Source organism: Trachypithecus francoisi, unplaced genomic scaffold (assembly GCF_009764315.1).
Source record: "Trachypithecus francoisi isolate TF-2019V2 unplaced genomic scaffold, Tfra_2.0 Lachesis_group13, whole genome shotgun sequence".
NCBI classification, from domain to species: Eukaryota; Metazoa; Chordata; class Mammalia; order Primates; family Cercopithecidae; genus Trachypithecus; species Trachypithecus francoisi.
In genome coordinates, this window is record NW_022681458.1 from 85,541,951 (window position 1) to 85,561,486 (window position 19,536).

At 40.3% G+C, this 19,536-nt stretch overlaps 1 protein-coding gene across 1 annotated transcript in view; it reads right to left on the reverse strand.

Annotated features, from left to right (window-relative positions):
- GALNT5 (polypeptide N-acetylgalactosaminyltransferase 5) overlaps window positions 1–19,536 on the reverse strand; it is a 60,846-nt gene that overhangs the window by 23,741 nt on the left and 17,569 nt on the right. Inside the window, exons 2-3 of the mRNA XM_033231436.1 lie at window positions 10,566–10,732; window positions 8,872–8,991 (exon numbers count right to left, since the gene is read on the reverse strand). Of these exons, the coding sequence (XP_033087327.1) occupies window positions 8,872–8,991; window positions 10,566–10,732 (287 nt within the window). The remainder of the gene's footprint in view (window positions 1–8,871; window positions 8,992–10,565; window positions 10,733–19,536) is intronic.

Here is a 19,536-nt window from a genome sequence, read left to right on the forward strand (position 1 = left end):
TCATTGTGAACGTATGTAACACTATGGGCCTGTACACTTAAAAATGGTTAAGATGGTCCATTTTTATATTCTATGTATTTTACACAATTTTTAAAAAGACTTAAGAGGAAGAAAAAAAAAAAAGGAAAAGAAAGTTGGAGACCAGAAGTAATATTAAGAACTCTTTTTTTCCCTGTTAGTTGTGTGAAGTAACACTCTTTCCCTCCCCAGTGAAACCTCAGTAGCATCTACATTGCTCCAGAGGATCTTATACAAGTGAAGTATGTGTATGTGTGTGTGTGGTGTGCTGTGTGTGTGAGAGAGTGTAACAATCTAGGAAATAAGCTCCTGGTCCAGATCCTATGTGTGATCTTTCAGGCCCAACCACAGGTAAAACAAAGGCTCTACCTAGCGGGGCTCATGGGGGAAACCTGCTTTCTCACTCAGACTTGGTGCCCAGCCAGTGTGTTGAAGTCTCTAAAGGGAGTTGTGGTCCAGGACTCAGACCCTCCACTCGGCTGCAGGACTTGCTCTTCTGCCTGTCTGCATTCCTAACCCAGGTGCCTCCATTCAGGCCAAAACCTCTGCCAGGACCACTTTATTGGAGAGGGAATGGGTCTCGAAGACACTTTGCTCAACTCGGACTCACTATTCAGTGCTTTCCCACTCCTAGCCTTTCCTTTTCTTACTCTGGATCCCAGGGCCACATAACAGAAGGACCCTTTTGTGCTGGGTTCCTTGGGCAGGCAGTGAGCTGCCCCTCTTGTCTGCTCTGCTCTGACCCACCACGCAGCAACATTCCAGGGGGAAAAATGGAACCCAGGAGGAGTCAATGCCTTCTCCTCTTCAGCCTCCTGCTGATACTGTTGCAGTAAGGGATTAAGGCTTGACTACTGCTTTCATTTTGGTTTATCATTTTAATTGACTACTTTGATACCTGGATGCTCAGCTCAGCTCTTGACATACCTATAAGAACAACCATCATCTAAGTGCTTGTTCTATGCCAGCCTCCATTCTAAACATTCTTCATGGATGTTTTATGTCGTCCTTACAACAACCCTGTAGTATAGAACTAATTTTTATTCCCACTTAAGAGACAAGGAAACTAAAGAACAAAGACCTTAGGTACTTTTCTATGGTTGCACAGCTAACAAACAGCAATGTGATATTAGAAAACAAGTAGCTCATTCCATAGATTACGTCCCTTAAAAAGTGCTAGAAGGAGGCAGAGCTTTGGGTATGGGAAGGCTTAGAGAACAAAATGAGGACAGTTATCTAGATGATAGATCATTATCACTGAAATCTGCAAACTACCTCTCAATTAATGGAATTTAGCATCATATTAATTACTTGGTTAACAATGGCATTTTTGCATCAGGGTAAGGTATTGGTGTGGAGTGTTCTTGAGGAGTCTGTTTAGTGAAACCATCTGTGAGAGGCAACTCCCTCACCATGTAGTCTTCTGTTCTTGGAGATAGCAGTTTCATCTCCTGACCAGGCTGGAAGGGTCCTATTTTCAGGGCATTAATGCTTGTTTGACAATGACAGAGTATTGTCCCCTGCATGGTCTGAATGTGTGTGTCAATCCAAAATTCATATTTTGAAACCTAACCCTAAGGTGATAGTATTAGGAGGTGGCGCCTTTGTGATAAGATCATGAGGGTAGAGCCTTCTTAAGTAGGATTAGTGCCCATATGAAAGAGGCTGGAGAGTTTTTGTGAGCCCCTTTTGCCCTTCCACCATGTAAGGTCACAGCAACAAGGTGCCACCTTTGAAGCAGACAGTGAGCTGTCACTAGACACCGAATCTGCTAGTGCCTTGATCTTGGACTTCCCAGCCTCCAAAACTGTGATCAATAAATATATGCTATTTATAAATTATCTAGTGTAAGGCATTTTGTTATAGCAGCCCAAAAGGACTAAGCCATCTCCTAAGGGTGTCCTTTGGGGATAGCACTTTTGGGACAACCCTCTCCCTGGTCATGGGAAGACTCACAGGGTCATGTAGGTGTATGAAGCATGGCCTGCTAAAGTGCACTTGGCTAGTGGTATACAATGGGGTAAAAAAAAAGATTCCTGGCCAGGCGTGGTGGCTCATGCCTGTAATCTTAGCACTTTGGGAGGCCGAGATGGTAGGATCATGAAGCTGAGAGATCAAGGCCATCCTGGCCAACATGGTGAAACCCCATCTCTACTAAAAATACAAAAATCAGCTGGGTGTGTGTGTGTGTGCCTGTAGCCCTAGCTATTCAGGAGGCTGGGGCAGGAAAATCACTTGAACCCGGGAGGTGGAGGTTGCAGTGAGCAGAGATGGCGGCACTGCACGCCAGCCTGGTGACACAGCGAGACTCCATCTCAAAAACAAAAAACAAAAAAACAAAAACAAAAAATAAGATTTCTACTTGTGGTCCATTCAGACCTAGAGTTTAAAGAGCAGTGTTTACTACACCACCTGTCCCTATCCCCATAGCAGCCTTATGAAGTCAAAGGGGCCTGGATTATCTTTCTCAGTCCCTAGTGGCAGCAGGATGGGTCCCCAAACCTACATTCACTTCCCACCTGGCCCAGATCCCTATGAAAATTCTCATTCATTTGCTGCCAGGACCTAAGGGAAGCAGCATCTGCTCAAAACACAGTCTGGAATTTTATATTGTTTTATTTTGGGGAAGAGGAGAATCCTCCCATGCATGCATGCTATTGCTCTACTTTCAGACATTTTGTTTTAAAATAAGATCTTAGGACTATGTTAGGTGAGAAAACAGGGAGCTCTCTGTGTAGCTGACTCTTGGTGGGATTTGTGGTTGGCGTGGTTATTGTCTATGGACATTGTATACACTGTTCCTGATTTGGAGAGGCTGAGAAGCACAGTTAAATAAGCATAGCATTAAAGTTACATACAAGAGCCTTCAATCCGAGCTCTGCTTTTCCTAGCCAGTTTAGATAAGTTACTTAACCTTTTTGAGCTTTGCCCTGTAAAGATATTTCTAAGATCTACCTGATACCTAAATTCTTTAAAAATGGCTAGTATAATTTACAGTCAGAATAATCAACCCAATCACTTAAAATTTTTAAATTGACACATAATAATTGTATATATTTATGGGGTACATAGTGATATTTGATACATAAAATGTGTAGTGATCAAATCAGGGTAATTAGCATATCAATCACCTCAAACATTTATCATTTATCTGTATTGGGAACATTCAAAATCCTATCTGATAGCTACTTGAAAACATACAATAAACTATTATTAACTATAGTGACCCTATAGTGCTATAGAGCACTAGATTTGGAAAGGGTAGGGGAGAGGGAATATAGGGAGAGGTTGGTTAAAGAATATAAAATTTTAGTCCAATCTTGATTGCTACCTGGTAGGATTTTCTTTTTTCTAAGGATAGGTCACAATAATACTGGATTGTTTACAGATGGGTTTCATTTGTAGCTTAAAAATTTGGAGGGTGGGGGGCAACATAAAACTGTTCAATATGCCAAACGGTTTTGGGTCCTTGTTGAGCATGGACCCCCACTTATATCCAGTGTACCAGCCTGGAATATTGCTGCAGAACCAGTTAATGCTGGATGGTTATGTCAAGGGTTCCTCGAGAGATGTTGGCTTGGCATGCCATTTAATTTTACATAATGCCTCCTAAGTAATGCTAAGGAAACAATTTTTACCTGCAGCAGATACAAGTTATAAAAGTTTGCAGAAAGATGTCTACTGTTGCTTTTTAGGAGAGGAGTTTGCTAGGAGTTAGATGCCACCTGTCCAGTTACTTGAAGCTAGCCAAGTGATTATTTAGAATGCTCATAGAAATGTCAGGAATTTTGCTAAACGCCATGTCATGAAGGAAATGAAAACCTAATATTTACTTCGACTCTCTACTGCCTGACTGTAACTCCTCTTGGCAGGGCAGTAAATCACTTGGTCTGTTCCATACGAGGAAGGAATGTGGGTGATCTACTTGTTCCCTGATATCTCATTTACTGCATCTTTTTAATTCTGTTGGCTTCATATAGTGAGCAGTTCTTAGAGATCCATTGCTCCGGCCTACCTGTTAAATTTTGAAATCCTACTTGGGCCTCTCAACCTCCTCATTCACAGCAAGCAACTGATTGGACCTAATCTTTTTGCCTGAAATAGATTCAGATGAAGAACTAACATGCCCTGGAAACAGAATGCATAGTAGACATCGCTAACGGTAAGGCAGATCAGTGCTTGGTCCCTTATTATTTTGCAGATGCTTGCAGACTTTCAGAGAGCCTCTTGCAGACCTTCAGAGAGCCTTATAATACCATGGGACCAAAATAGGCCATCTGACTTCTATTTTTGCATGTCTTTGGATCTCTGGATCTCACCCTTGCCTGTTAATTCCCTTTTGAGTCCTAAAGGGCAAATCTTTAGGGAACAGTTGCGCCAAGGCCTGTCAGATTCTGGACTCGGATTCTTATCTTTAAACTCCTTGTTTGGTGAGGCATCCTACAGAAAATTTTTGTCTGCTGTCTTTGCTGACCTCTGATTTACAGGAACTCTTCAGGAGGCCCTTAGTCTCTTATTTATCTCTACTCTTGAGAGCTGTGGCACACCCAGGGGAGTTTGAGAGGACCCACCCTGCCTGCCATCTCTGCTCAATGCCAGTCTCTGAATTACATTCTCTGCTAAAACTGATCCTGCATTGCCTTGAATTCCCCACAGGGGACAGGTGTACTTCCTGGCATTGGATGTATCCCTGGGCAAGGATACATCGAGACACACCTTTCTTCTTTCCAAACTCTCAGGTACCCAAGCTCCACTAATGCTGCTCAAAGTGTAGGTCACAGACCCTGCTGTCTACAGGGAGATAGCAATAGAAATTGAGAACAGATATTTTGAAACTTTATAGCAATTTGCCAAATTTATAAATTTATTATTTACTGTTTTTATATACATGTAGATACATGTGCATATATATATATATATATATTGAGACAGAGTTTTGCTCTTGTTGCCCAGGCTAGAGTGCAGTGGTGTGATATCACCTCACTGCAACCTCCACCTCCTGGGTTCAAGACATTCTCCACCTTAGCCTCTTGAGTAGCTGGGATTACAGGCACCCACCACCACTCCTGGCTAATTTTTTGTATTTTTAGTAGAGACAGGGTTTTGCCATGTTGGGTCTCGAACTCCTGACTTCAGGTGATCTGCCTGCCTCAGCCTTCCAAAGTGCTGGGATTATAGGTGGGAGCCACTGCACCTAGCCATATATATTTTATATATAATAAAAATGGGTTTGTGTTTTATATATCTACTTTCCTTTTTGAGTAATTAATATTTGTTATAATTTACAAAGGGGTAGGTCAATAAAAAACTGGAAATTAGGGGAAAAAAGTCCTTTTCAGATAGTTTGGGAAGCATCACTCTACTAGGCAGTGGCAAGCAATTAAGATACACCTAGCTGGGGTTTTTCAAACTGAGAGCTGTAGATCCTCTTAGTGAATCAATCACCAAATCAATTTATTGAGATTGGCCAGGATCTAAAAAATAAATAACATAGAAAAGAAGACATTAGAATCTATTCCACATGTTATTTGATAAAACGTCTACTGTTGTTATATGTGTGATTACACATATAGTGAATTGTGATGAAAAATTTATTTCTACACAAGTCATCATCAAAATGGTTTGAAAGTTACTGAGCTAATATTCTCAAGGGTGTTAATGAATCTGAATTTACATTCAGATTTGCTAAATTCAAAGAAATTACTTTATGGATGTAACTGCAAACACTTGAGCAAGCAGTTGCAACTGCTTTAATCAAGCTCATAACACCCCTTTTAAGACACGCCACCCATGTCATCTAATAGTTTGGACTGTGTTGGAGGCCATTACTAGCATACTCTGTGCTCCATGCAGGCAGAGAGAACATTTTTAAATAATCCATATTTGGTTCTGTATTCTACTTTCTGCACGTGAATATCTAATTTTCATCTCAAATTTATATGGACAAAGTCAAAACTCAACTGCAATTCCAAACCTGCTCCTCCAATTTTGAGCCTACCACCCACCAAGCTGTTCAGATACCAGTCCTAGGGTTTGTTTCTGATTGTTCTCATTCTTATTCTCTTCACATCCTATCTGATGGCAAGTCCTATACGTTCCATGTGCACAATCCATGATGAAGCTGACCATTTCTCCCATTTACCCTGGCACCTCCCTGGTACTTGGACAACTAAAATAGCCTCCTAACTGGTCTCCCTGCTTCCTTTTTCATCTTCCTAATATCCGTTATCTACACAGTGGCCAGAATGAACTTTCAAAATGTACATCAGACAGTTTTGTTCCCATTTAACATTCTTCACTGGCTTCACCTTATACTGAGAGTAATGCCTACAATCTTTAAGTGATGCACAAAACTTTAGAAAAAGTTGCTTTTTTCTTTCCCCCCAAATGAATCTTTTATGACTCTCCCCGTGGTCAGCACCCATGAGCCCAAATGAACTTATTTCTTTACCTTGAATATGCTAAGCTCATTTCTTCATTAGGACATTTGTACTTCTTGTTCCATTTGCTTGGGAATAGTCTTCACCTAGACCTCAGCTCAAAAGTTACCTACTTAAACTAGTTCTTGAGTATCCTATTTGTACATCATTTATAGATAATTACTTTACAAAGGAAATTAAGCATGGAATGCCATTAGATTTTTCTGAATGCAGTCTCTCATCAAGAATCTTAACTGTCACTGCAATGCCAATTTTGGTGTGATGTATTTGTTGTTCACTTAAAATTTCCTCTACAAAGAGAAGACATTTGTTAGCAAACCAATGAAATGAGAAGAGCTTCAAACATGGGGTCCAGTTACGAGAAAATTAAACTCACGTAAGCAGATAATTTCCCATCAGAACATGCTTGAATTTAAGCTGGTGAAGAACTGTAAAAGCAGGGCGTACAGGACCAGAGTAGTGACTAAGTGTCTAGAGGCCTCAAGGTGTAGTAGATAAGAGGATGGCCTCTGGAGTCAGGGCATTCAGGTGCCAGCTTTGGATTTACCACTGACTAGATGGGGGAGCTTGCATAAGGCACAGCCTCACTGCACCTCTATATTCTCATATGTAGAATGAGGATGTGATTGTACCCATCTCATAGAGTTATTGTGAGGATTCAATCAGTTAATATATGAAGTATTCAGAATGGCACCTAGCATATAAGTCAGCTAGTATCACAGGGCACAGATCCTTCCTTAGAAACTTATGAGCGTGAACCCAAATGTTTGATGTTGTTTTTAGAATACTCATAAAATAGACTCACTTCTTATTCACTCACCAACACCTGCACACTAAATAACGGAGAGGAAAAGAAGGTATATGGCCTTTGGGGAAGGCGGAAAGAACCTAGGAAGAACAGACATGGGTCAGAGAAGAGAGGGGTGAGGATTGTAGAATTAAAACTTTATGAAATCTTGAAATACTGATTGGTCAGGTCAAAAAGGCGCAGGCTTGAAGAAGCTCCTAGTGACCAAATTTGGGACAATTGGAGCACCAACAAGAATAATGGTGATATAATACACATTTAACTTCTAAGCCATAAATCCATATTGGTGAGGGGATGAGAGGGAGGGGAGAGGGAGATTGAGGGGGAAGGGAGGAAGAGTTAGAAAACAGGAGAGGGAGAGATAGAGATTTTTTCCTTACACATGAGTGCCAGCTAAATAAAAAAGAATGAATTATAGAAAAGCAATTTTTCAGTCCTCAGTGTAATAATTGATTTAAGCAAGGATCATCAATGGATACTAAAAACCATTGGGTAAAACATTGTAAGGAAAACAGAATATTCTCATGGGTTAATGTATCATTTCACAAATTACGTCTTACTATCAAAGTAAAGATCTAGCTGTCAACATCTTAACTAACTTCTCAAAGTTAGTATCAACAATACTGGTGATATTATGTTATATTATATACCTCTTGATGGGATGTATACCATTTCTATCACCTATGTAGTAACATTCTATATAATATTTTCACTCCAAAAACATCCTGCAGGTAACAAGAGGAAATCGAAAATTTCAGAACATGGTCAGTTGTACCAAACAAATGGCATGAACTTAAAATACATACACACACACACACACACACACACACATACAAATGTTTAAGCAAAGTGTGAGGAGTTGACTATTCTAGACTAAGAAGACCAAACTATCAAATGCAGGGTATGAAACTTAATTAGTTCCTGAATTTAAAAAAAAATTTTGCGGCCTGTAATCCCAGCATTTTGGGAGGCTGAGGCAGGCAGATCACGATGTCAGGAGATCAAGACCATCCTGGCTAATGTGGTGAAACCCCATCTCCATTAAAAATACAAAAAATTAGCCAGGCATGGTGGCAGGTGCCTGTAGTCCCAGCTACTTGGGATGCTGAGGCAGGAGAATGGCCTGAACCTGGGAGGCGGAGCTTGCAGTGAGCTGAGATGGCGCCACTGCACTCCAGCCTGGGCGTCAGAGCGAGACTCCGTCAAAAAAACAAAAACAAACAAAAAAATCCAAAAACAAAAACATTTTGGGAACAATGATAAAACTTGAAAAGAGCATATAGTAGGTATTATATTTAGTTATGAAAGCTGTGTTTATTTAAGAGAATGCTCCTGTTCTTCAGAGATGCCTACTGAGGTCCTTAGGGGTGCAGTATGATGATGTCTGTAACTTCTTTTTCAAAGGTTCAGGAAAAAGATGTATATACAATAGGTGTCTATGTGTGTTTATGATAGGACACATATTATAAAAACTTTAAAACTGATGGAACTAAGTGATGCATATATAGGCATCATTGTGCTGGTCTTTCACATTTTCTGTATGTTTGAGAAACATTTTAAATAAAAACAAAATGTAACACACACAAAAAATGAGTAGCTTCTTACCCGTTGCATTCTGTGCTCCTGCCAGCCTGGCCCTTATTAAGCCATGTCTCTCTTTGAGATGAAGAATCCGAACTTTTGGAAACTGGGACATGTATTTATCCAAATTATCTTTTAGGTAGTCTATATCAGAGTAAAGATAAACCAGAAACACTTGAATTAGCTAAGTCTGGATAGTATCAGAAGTGCCTTCCCAAAGTCAAATGCCAAAAACTATGACATTATCATCATCACTGAATTTTATTCCTTGGGTCATAATTTTATTTTCTGATGTCATTTTCTTGGAAGGATTCTGTCTGGTTTCAATATTCAAAGCTGTCTGATTTTTCAAACCCCAAATCTTTGTTTTCACTGTTGCAAGGTGATATAGTGGCGGGAACACCTTTCTGAGTATTTGTCAAGGTGGGGGAAGATTTGCCTTAAAATAAATGTAGCCCAGGCTTCTGCACAATTCTGTTTCTACTCTCAGCCCCACCTCTTGCAAAAGCCCTTTCCGTGACCCAAGGAAGAGGCTAAACAATGTGTGCAAATAAGACCCTTTCATTTCCTACTCTGACATCCCCTTCCATTATACTTTTTCTCTCTTATCAGATGGCTATGGAGGGATCCAGCTAAAGGAACAGTTTTCTGGGGGCTTTATGAGCCATGTTTATGTGACTTACAGTCACTTCTGTATGTAATTAAGCTATTGACAGCTATCCTAGGTCAGAATGGCTTCCAGAAAACTTTCTAAGAAAGTTTTTCTTAGGACCCTGAAAACTGAATAAGCTTCAGGTCCCACAGAATTTGGACCTACCCCTCATGAAGTGACTCTTATCTACTTTCTAATTGGGTGCTATTTTTGTTTATGCTTTCAAGGCCACATTTTATGTTTTTCAGCCAAGTTTTCTCTGTCATCCCACAGTTTCTTGAGCTCAATGTGATTATGGTAGAAACTCTGAAGCTAAAGAAACTTCCCGTGTTGCTGTGGTCACAGCTCAAGGCTAAGGCTTAGCTTAAGGCTAAGTATATTAGCATTGCCAAGTCTTTGCTATTTTCTAAACTTTTCTGAAAAATGGGTTCCATTTTGGGAATTTGTAATGTGGCTGTCAGACTACCTACATACATAAGTTATTTGACAACCCAAAGAGTGAGATTCTTCACTGTAATAAACAAAAATGAATGTAAAGGTGGATTCTTCTTTTGAACTTTGTTGGAATTACCTCATCTCTCTTGTCCTATTGGCAATTTGTCTTCTTAACACCTAACTGAACACATCATATGCCTTGCTCTCAAGGAAGAAGCCATAAGACCTCAATTTCTTTGCCTTCCATAAAGTCCAACTGTAACTCTAGTTATTACCAGTAGGCAAGGCCTCCCTTTAATTGTGATTCCATTAAAAGGGATTTATGCAATTATAGAGGACATCTAAACTCCAGTACGTCAAAGTACCCATCTCCAAGGAGCCATAGTTAGAAGATCGTTCCAACATGGTAGGAGAGTTACAACTGAGACAACTAACTGAACAGAGCTCCAAATGACTTTTGATGTCCACACATGCTTAGACTTATGTCTCTGAGGCTCCACGTAAAACAATGCAGTTGTACAATGTTTATGCTTCATCAAATTATCCTGTAATTTTGCCATCCAAACTGCTACTAAACTTTGCTTCCACCAAACTTTGACATTTCAAGAGATAGCCCGAGTAGTTTTCTTACCTTTGGTGCTGAAGTCATCTACCAGCAGAATCTCCTTGATGAGGTATGGAGGAGAGCGATTGAGTACACTGTGAACAGATCTCAGGAGAGTGGACCACACTTCATCCACAAAGCACATGATGACACTGGTGGTTGGGAGGTTATTGTGAACTAGCTGCTCTGTACATCTGGGCCGGAATATAAGCAGATCACAAGAGATGTGCTAAGGAGATCCACAAGATAGTTTTAAAAGTCACAGAGTGTGATGGTGTGCATGTACACACACAGTCTGTCATCGATCTGTCTGGTCTATCAATCATCTATTTATATATACCAATGATGATTTTATTATTTATCATGTGCCTTTTCTTGAGGAGGGGTACATGCAAAATAAAAAAAGCAGAAGGATTACCTGTAACAGTGGTTGTTATAAAAGGACTAGAGATGCAAGACATGAGAATGTCCCATGGAGACATCACACTGCGGTGGAAAGGACATGGGCTTTACAGGTAGTTAGACTCTATTTTAAATCTCATGGCCAATATTTCTCAGGTCTTTAACCATTAATGCCTTCTTTAACTTATCTGTGCCTCAGTTTCCTCATCTGCAGAATGAGGTAATAAATGGTTCTTATTCAATAGAGTTTTGTAGCCTAGTGATAATGTACATACAAAGCCTAGCAGGGTTCCTGGCACAGGAATTTATGAAATGGTAGTTACTGCTATCATTACTAGTTTATATGTTAGAAGATAGCATTCTGACTTATTTAATGTTCCCAAGTAGTTTATGATTGCCTTTCCAACTGGTCATCTGCCAAGTGCCACGGGATCTATTCTTTTCTCCCATTCTGCTTGTATATGTACTTATGGCATAATATATATGTGCCAAATAATTAAACTCTTTTTAGCTTCCCTATCTGGGGCTCCCTTGCTGATACTCTGCTACAGAATAGCCACAGCTGAAAAACCATTTTGCTGGCATAGGAATGCAATCCAGGCTACAGTGGGAGTTAGTATTCAGGTGGGTTGCAACTGGCCTGGGTTTTTTCCCATGCCCTGCAGAATACACTGCCTCACTGCTGGCATTCTTTCATCCCCTGCCTGTGCCATTCTTCATAGGCAGTGTCCAGTGGAACCTCACAAAATGTATTTGCCGTCTTACTAACACAGCTACTGTCAGTAATGTGATCATTAATGATGATGATCATAAACATTATAAGCATTCCATATTATTTCAATGTCGACCTCAAATTACCAGCATCTCTTTCCCTTTTTATTGGTGAATAATCAAAATCATGGAAAGACTAGTCTGTGATTCTACTGTTAGTAAATGGCAGAGCTGGGATATGAACACTGATCCAGTCTGGCTCCAAAAGTAACCATTGAGGAAGCCTTAGATCCACAAGAATAGAAGCAGATGGCAGTAGATGCAGCATTTTGTGAGAGCTGGCACTTCTGCCAAATAACATGGTTACACTTTACTTATTCCATAAATAAAAAATAGGTAAGAGCAAAAACCATAGTAAAGCAAATCACATTTGCATGGCACTCTAGTGTTGCCAGAGTGCTATTCTGTACATAATTGAATTCGGTCTTCATGACAACTGCTTGAAATACATATTATTATACACTTCTTCAAATAGAGCAAACTAAATCTTGGGAAGTTAAATGACTTACCCACATCATCCATCTAGAAAGGATATATAAGGAAATGTGAACAAATAATGTTTTCACTTTACTGCTGGTTTTTCTGTAGGAGAATAGGTTTTGGAAATAGATATGTGCTCAAATATCAGTTTTTCTAATTACGGATTTAGAACAGCTTTACTACTTCTTTGAACCTCAATTTGCCAACTACAAAGCTGAAATTAAACATGTACCTGTAAGATTACATATAAATATTATGTAAAGCTCATCTAATATATATCTGACACATAGGGAGTACTTAAGAAATGGTAGACAAATCCAGCTATGCTTCATAATATCAATGGTTTCCTAAATGGTTGTTTATCATAATAATTGACAAAGCCTTAGAAAAACATAAATATCCAATATTCAGCCCCAGAAAATAAATGTACAAGGTTTGCAGAGGGCCCGAGAATCCATGTCTTAAAATACAAACAAATAAAACAAAATGCAAAGAAACCAACCAACCAACAAACAAAAGAACGACTCACAAATCATTGATTGGTGAGTTTAAGAACTTGAGCTCAAGATAAAGTTAATTTATTCTTATTATTTGAGGCTAATATTAAAAAAATAAATTGAGGGCTGATAGGGGCATGTCCTAAATGTTCAAGTGACACAGAATTAAAATAACACATTTTGATTCAGTATCTTGATGTAGTGATTAGGTATCTAATGCTAACTTAAAACAGCAGACTGTCTAAACTAATATTAGTCTACACAAAGGATCCATGCATTGGCATTTCTGAATAATATGAGAAGATATTCCTCTCTTCACTTAAGAGCTTTAGCAGTTTACTTTGGTTGCCATAACAAATTACTGAAAATTCTGCTTAACAGTTCCTTCCTGAATGTATCTATTCATTCAGGATTTTTTACTCTGAACAGAAAGAAGATAACAGTCTGCATCCTCAACATTTTGCTTGGTACTCTCCTCAGCTAAATATCCGAGTTCATCATTGGCAAGTTCTGCTAATTTTCACATGACTATAGGACACAATTAAGCCAAGCTCACTGCCACTATGTAACACGGATCATTTTTCCTCCATTTCTCAATCATGTGCTCTGTATTTCCTTCTAAGCTTGTACCAGAAGTACTTACAATGCTCATATTTTTGCCAACATTCTGCTCAAGATAGCATACATATTTTCAAAGATGGCTGATAGAAGCTTGCTTGCTTTCTGTTTTTTTCTGAAACAGAGTCTTGCTGTGTTGCCCAGGCAGGAGTGCAATGGCGCAATCTCGATAGAAGCTTTCTCTACTATGCTGCTCACTTCCTTCTGAGCCCTCACCAACAGCGTACTTGATATCCATATTTCTACCATCAGTGACTTCAGGGCATTCTAGGTTTTTTCTATGATGCTTCACAGAATTCTTCCAGCCTCTACCTATTACCTAATTCCTTGGTGTATTAGGCCATTTTTGTGTTGCTCTAAAGAAATCCACCTGGCCGGGTAGCAATTTGGGAGGCCGAGGCAGGCGGATCACTTGAGGTCAGGAGTTCGAGACCAGCGTGGCCAACATGGTGAAATCCAGTCTCTACTAAAAATACAAAAATTAGCTGGGTATGGTAGCAGGTGCCTGTAATCCCAGCTATTTGGGAGGCTGAGGCAGGGAGAATTGTTTGAATGCTGGAGGTGGAGGTTGTAGTGTGTAGTGAGCTGAGATCATACCACTACACTCCAGCCTGGGTGACAGAGTGAGACTCCATCTATAAAAAAAAAAAAAAAAAAGAAATACCCGAGACTAGCTAATTTACAAAGAAAAGAGGTTTAATTGGCTCACGGTTCTGCAGGCTGTACAGGAAGCATGGCTCTGGCATGTGCTCAGCTCCTGGTGAAGCCTCAGGGAGCTTTTACCCATGGCAGAAGACAAAGCGGGAGCAGGCATGTCATGTGACAGAGCAAGCAAGAGTCAGCAAGGTGAGGTCTCCCACCCTTTTAAACAACCAAATCTTGTGTGAACTGAAGGAGAACTCACATATCACCAAGGCGATGGCACTAAGTCATTCATTACAGATCTGCCTCTGTGATCCAGTACCTCCCACCAAGTCTCACCTCCAACACTGGAGATCACATTTCAACATGAGATTTGAAGAGGACAAACATCCAAACCATATCGCTTGGCTATTCCTTAGATGATACTTCTGTATTTTGGGGTATTTGTTATAGCAGCACCTCACTCCTTGATACCAAATTTATATTAGTTTCTTCTGACTACCATGACAAATTACCACAAACTTGGTAACATATTCTGTCACATTTCTGGGGGCCAGAATTCTAAAACCAAGATGTCAGTAGGGCCTCACTCCCTCCACAAGCTGTAGGGGAGATTCAGTTCCTTGCCTCTTATAGTTTCTGCTGGCAATCCTTCACTTGTTATGTCACTCAAATCTCTCTCTCTGTCTTCACATCACTTTCTCCTCTGTGTCTCTCTGGGTGAAACCTCTACCTGGCTCTCTTTTTTATAAAAGTGTTTATACATGTGATTTAGGGCATTTGGGGCCTATCTGGGTAATTCAGGGTAAATGTCTCCTCTCAAGATCCTTCATCACATCTCTTGCTTCAAAAGGTAATAGTTACTCTTTTTCCAGGTGAGGTAATAATCACAGGTTCTGACAATTAGGAAGTAAATATAGTTTTGGAGAACCATGTCTTTTAGACTGACACAAGGGCTTATTGAGTTAAGGCAAGAAATAGGCTGGGTGAGGTAGCTCATGCCTGTAATCCCAGTGCTTTGGGAGGCCAAGGCAGGCGGATCACTTGAGGTCAGGAGTTCAAGATCAGCCTGACCAACATGGAGAAACCCCATCTCTACTAAAAAATACAAAAAATTGAGGTCTGCTTCAAGATGGCCAAGTAGGAAGAGCTCCGGTCTGCAGCTCCCAGAGTGACTGACACAGAAGACGGGTGATTTCTGCATTTCCAACTGAGGTACCTGGTTCATCTCATTGGGGCTGGTTGGACAGTGGGTGCAGCCCACGGAGGGTGAACTGAAGCAGGGTGGAGCATTGCCTCACCTGGGAAGTGCAAGGAGTCTGGGGATTTCCCTTTCTTAGCCAAGGGAAGCTGTGACAGATTGTACCTGAAAAAATGGGACACTTCCGCCCAAATACTGTGCTTTTCCCACTGTCTTAGCAACCGGCAGACCAGGAGATTCTCTCCTGTGCCTGGCTCGGTGGGTCCCACACCCACGGAGCCTTGCTCACTGCTAGTGCAGCAGTATGAAATTAAACTGGGAGGCAGCAGCCTGGCTGGGGGAGGGATGTCCACCATTGCTGAGGCTTGCATAGGTAAACAAAGCAGTGGGGAAGCTCAAACTGGGTGGAGCCCACTGCAGCTCAGCAAGGCCTACTGCCTCTGTAGACTTCACCTTTGTGAGCAGGGCATAGGTGAACAAAAGGCAGCAGACAACTTCTGCAGACTTAAACGTCCCTGTCTGACAGCTCTGAAAAGAGCAGTGGTTCTCCCAGCACAACATTTGAGCTCTGAAAACGGACAGACTGCCTCCTCAAGTGGGTCCCTGATCCCTGTATAGCCTAACTGGGAGACACCTCCCAGTAGGGGCTGACAGACACCTCATATAGGCGGGTGTCCCTCTGGGACGAAGCTTCCAGAGGAAAGATCAGGCAGCAATATTTGCTGTTCTGTAGCCTCCACTGTTGATACCCAGTCAAACAGGGTATGGAGTGGACCTCCAGCAAACTCCAACAGATCTGCAGCTGAGGGACCTGACTGTTAGAAGGAAAACTAACAAACAGAAAGGAATAGCATCAACATCAACAAAAAGGACATCTACACTAAAACTCCATCTGTAGGTCACCAACATCAAAGACCAAAGGTAGATAAAACCACAAAGATGGGGAGAAACCAGGGCAGAAAAGCTGAAAACTCTAAAAACCAGAGTGCCTCTTCTCCTCCAAAGGATTGCAGCTCCTTGCCAGCAATGGAACAAAGCTGGATGGAGAATGACTTGGACAAGTTGACAGAAGTAGGCCTCAGAAGGTCAGTAATAACAAACTTCAATGAGCTAAAGGAGCATGTTCAAACCCATCACAAGGAAGCGAAAAACCTTGAAGAAAGGCTAGATGAATGACTGACTAGAACAGTGTAGAGAAGACCTTAAATGACCTGATGGAGCTGAAAACCTGATGGGCAAGAGAACTTTGTGATGCATGCACAAGCTTCAATAGCCGATTCAATCAAGTGGAAGAAAGGGTATCAGTGATTGAATATCAAATGAATGAAATGAAGTGAGAAGAGAAGTTTAGAGAAAAAAGAGTAAAAAGAAATGAATAAATCCTACAAGAAATATGGGACTATGTGAAAAGACCAAATCTACATCTGACTGGTGTACCTGAAAGTGATGGGGAGAATGGAACCAAGTTGGAAAACACTCTTCAAGATATTATCCAGGAGAACGTCCCTAACCTAGCAAGGCAGGCCAACATTCAAATTCAGGAAATACAGAGAACACCACAAAGATACTCCTTGAGAAGAGCAACCCCAAGATACATAATTGTCAGATTCACCAAGGTTGAAATGAAGGAGAAATGTTAAGGGCAGCCAGAGAGAAAGGTCGTGTTACCCACAAAGGGAAACTCATCAGACTAACAGTAGATTTTTTGGCAGAAACTCTACAAGCCAGAAGAGAGTGGGGTCCAATATTCAACATTCTGAAAGAAAAGAATTTTCAACCCAGAATTTCATATACAGCCAAACTAAGCTTCATGAGTGAAGGAGAAATGAAATCCTTTACAGACAAGAAAATGCTGAGAGATTTTGTCAACACCAGGCCTGCCTTACAAGAGCTCCTGAAGGACGCAATCAACATGGAAAGAAACAACCCATACCAGCCGCTGCAAAGCAGGTCAAATTGTAAAGACCACTGATGCTATGAAGAAACTGCATCAATTAATGGGCAAAAGAACCAGCTAACATCATAATGACAGGATCAAATTCAAACATAACAATATTAACCTTAGTGTAAATGGGCTAAATGCCCCAGTGAAAATATACAGACTGGCAAATTGGATAGAGTCAAGACCCATCAGTGTGCTGTATTCAGGAGACCCATCTCATGTGCAGAGACACACATAGGCTCAAAATAAAGGGATGGAGGAAGATCTACCAAGCAAATGGAAAACAAAGAAAAAGCAGAGGTTGCAATCCTAGTCTCTGATAAAACAGACTTTAAACCAACAAAGATCAAAAGAGACAAAGAAGGCCATTACATAATGGTAAAGGAATCAATTCAACAAGAAGAGCTAACTATCCTAAATATATATGCACCCAATAGAGGAGTACCCAGATTCATAAAGCAAGTCCTTAGAGACCTACAAAGAGACTTAGACTCCCACACAATAATAATGGGAGACTTTGACACCCCACTGTCAATATTAGACAGATCAATGAGACAGAAGGTTAACAGGGATATCCAGGACTTGAACTCAGCTCTGCACCAAGCAGACCAAATAGACATCTACAGAATTCTCTACCCCAAATCAACAGAATATTCATTCTTCATAGCACAGCATCACACTTATTCTAAAATTGACCACATAATTGGAAGTAAAGCACTCCTCAACAAATGTAAAATAACAGAAATCACAACAAACTGTCTCTCAGAACACAGTGTAATCAAATTAGAACTCAGGATGAAGGAATTCACTAAAAACCACACAACTACATGGAAACTGAACAACCTGCTCCTGAATGACTACTGAGTAAATAACGAAATGAAGGCAGAAATAAAGATGTTCTTTGAAACCAATGAGAACAAAGACAGAACATACCAGAATCTCTGGGACACATTTAAAACAGTGTGTAGAGGGAAATTTGTAACACTAAATGCCCACAAGAGAAAGCAGGAAAGATCTAAAATCAACACCCTAACATCACAAATTAAAAGAACTAGAGAAGCAAGGCCAAACACATTCAAAAGCTAGCAGAAGGCAAGAAATTACTAAGATCAGAGGAGAACTAAAAGAGCTAGAGACACAAAAAACCCTTCAAAAAATCAATGAGTCCAGGAGCGGGTTTTTTGAAAAGATCAACAAAATTGATAGACTGCTAGCAAGACTAATAAAGAAGAAAAGAGAGAAGAATCAAATAGACACAATAAAAAATGATATCACCACTGATACCACAGAAATGCAAACTACTATCAGAGAACACTATAAACACCTCTACTCAAATAAACTAGAAAATCTAGAAGAAATGGATAAATTCCTGGACACACACCCTCCCAAGACTAAACCAGGAAGAAGTTGAATCTCTGAATAGACCAATAACAGGCACTGAAATTGAGGCAATAATTAATAGCCTACCAAACAAAAAAATCCAGGACCAGACAGATTCACAGTCAAATTCTACCAGAGGTACAAAGAGGAGCTGGTACTATTCCTTCTCAAACTTCCAATCAATACAAAAAGTGGGAATCTTCCCTAACTCATTTTATGGGGCCAGCATCGTCCTGATATCAAAGCCTGGCAGAGACACAACAAAAAAAGAGAATGTTAGACCAATATCCCTGATGAACATCGATGCAAAAATCCTCAATAAAATACTGGCAAACCAGAATCCAGCAGCACATCAAAAAGCTTATCCACCATGATCAAGTCAGCTTCACCCTTGGGATGCAAGGCTGGTTCAACATACACAAATAAATAAACGTAATCCATCATATAAACAACCAAAGACAAAAACCACCTGATTATCTCAATAGATGCAGAAAAGGCCTTCAACAAAATTCAGCAGCCCTTCATGCTAAAATCTCTTAATAAACTAGGTATTGATGGAACGTATCTCAAAATAATAAGAGTTATTTATGACAAACCCACAGCCAATATCATACTGAATTGGTAAAAACTGTAATCATTCCCTTTGAAAACTGGCACAAGACAAGGATGCTGTCTCTCACCATTACTATTCAACATAGTGTTGGAAATTCTGGCCATGGTAATCAGGAAAGAGAAAGAAATAAAGGGTATTCAATTAGGAAAAGAGGAAGTCAAATTGTCCCTGTTTGCAGATGACATGATTGTATATTTAGAAAACCCCCTCACCTCAGCCCAAAATCTCCTTAAGCCTATCAGCAACTTCAGCAAAGTCTCAGGATACAAAATCAATGTGCAGAAATTACAAGCATTCTTATACATGAATAACAGAGAACCAAATTCCTATACAGGAATAACAGAGAGCCAAATCATGAGTGAACTCCCATTCACAATTGCTACAAAGAGAATAAAATACCTAGGAATCCAACTTACAAGGGATGTGGAGGACCTCTTCAAGGAGAAATACAA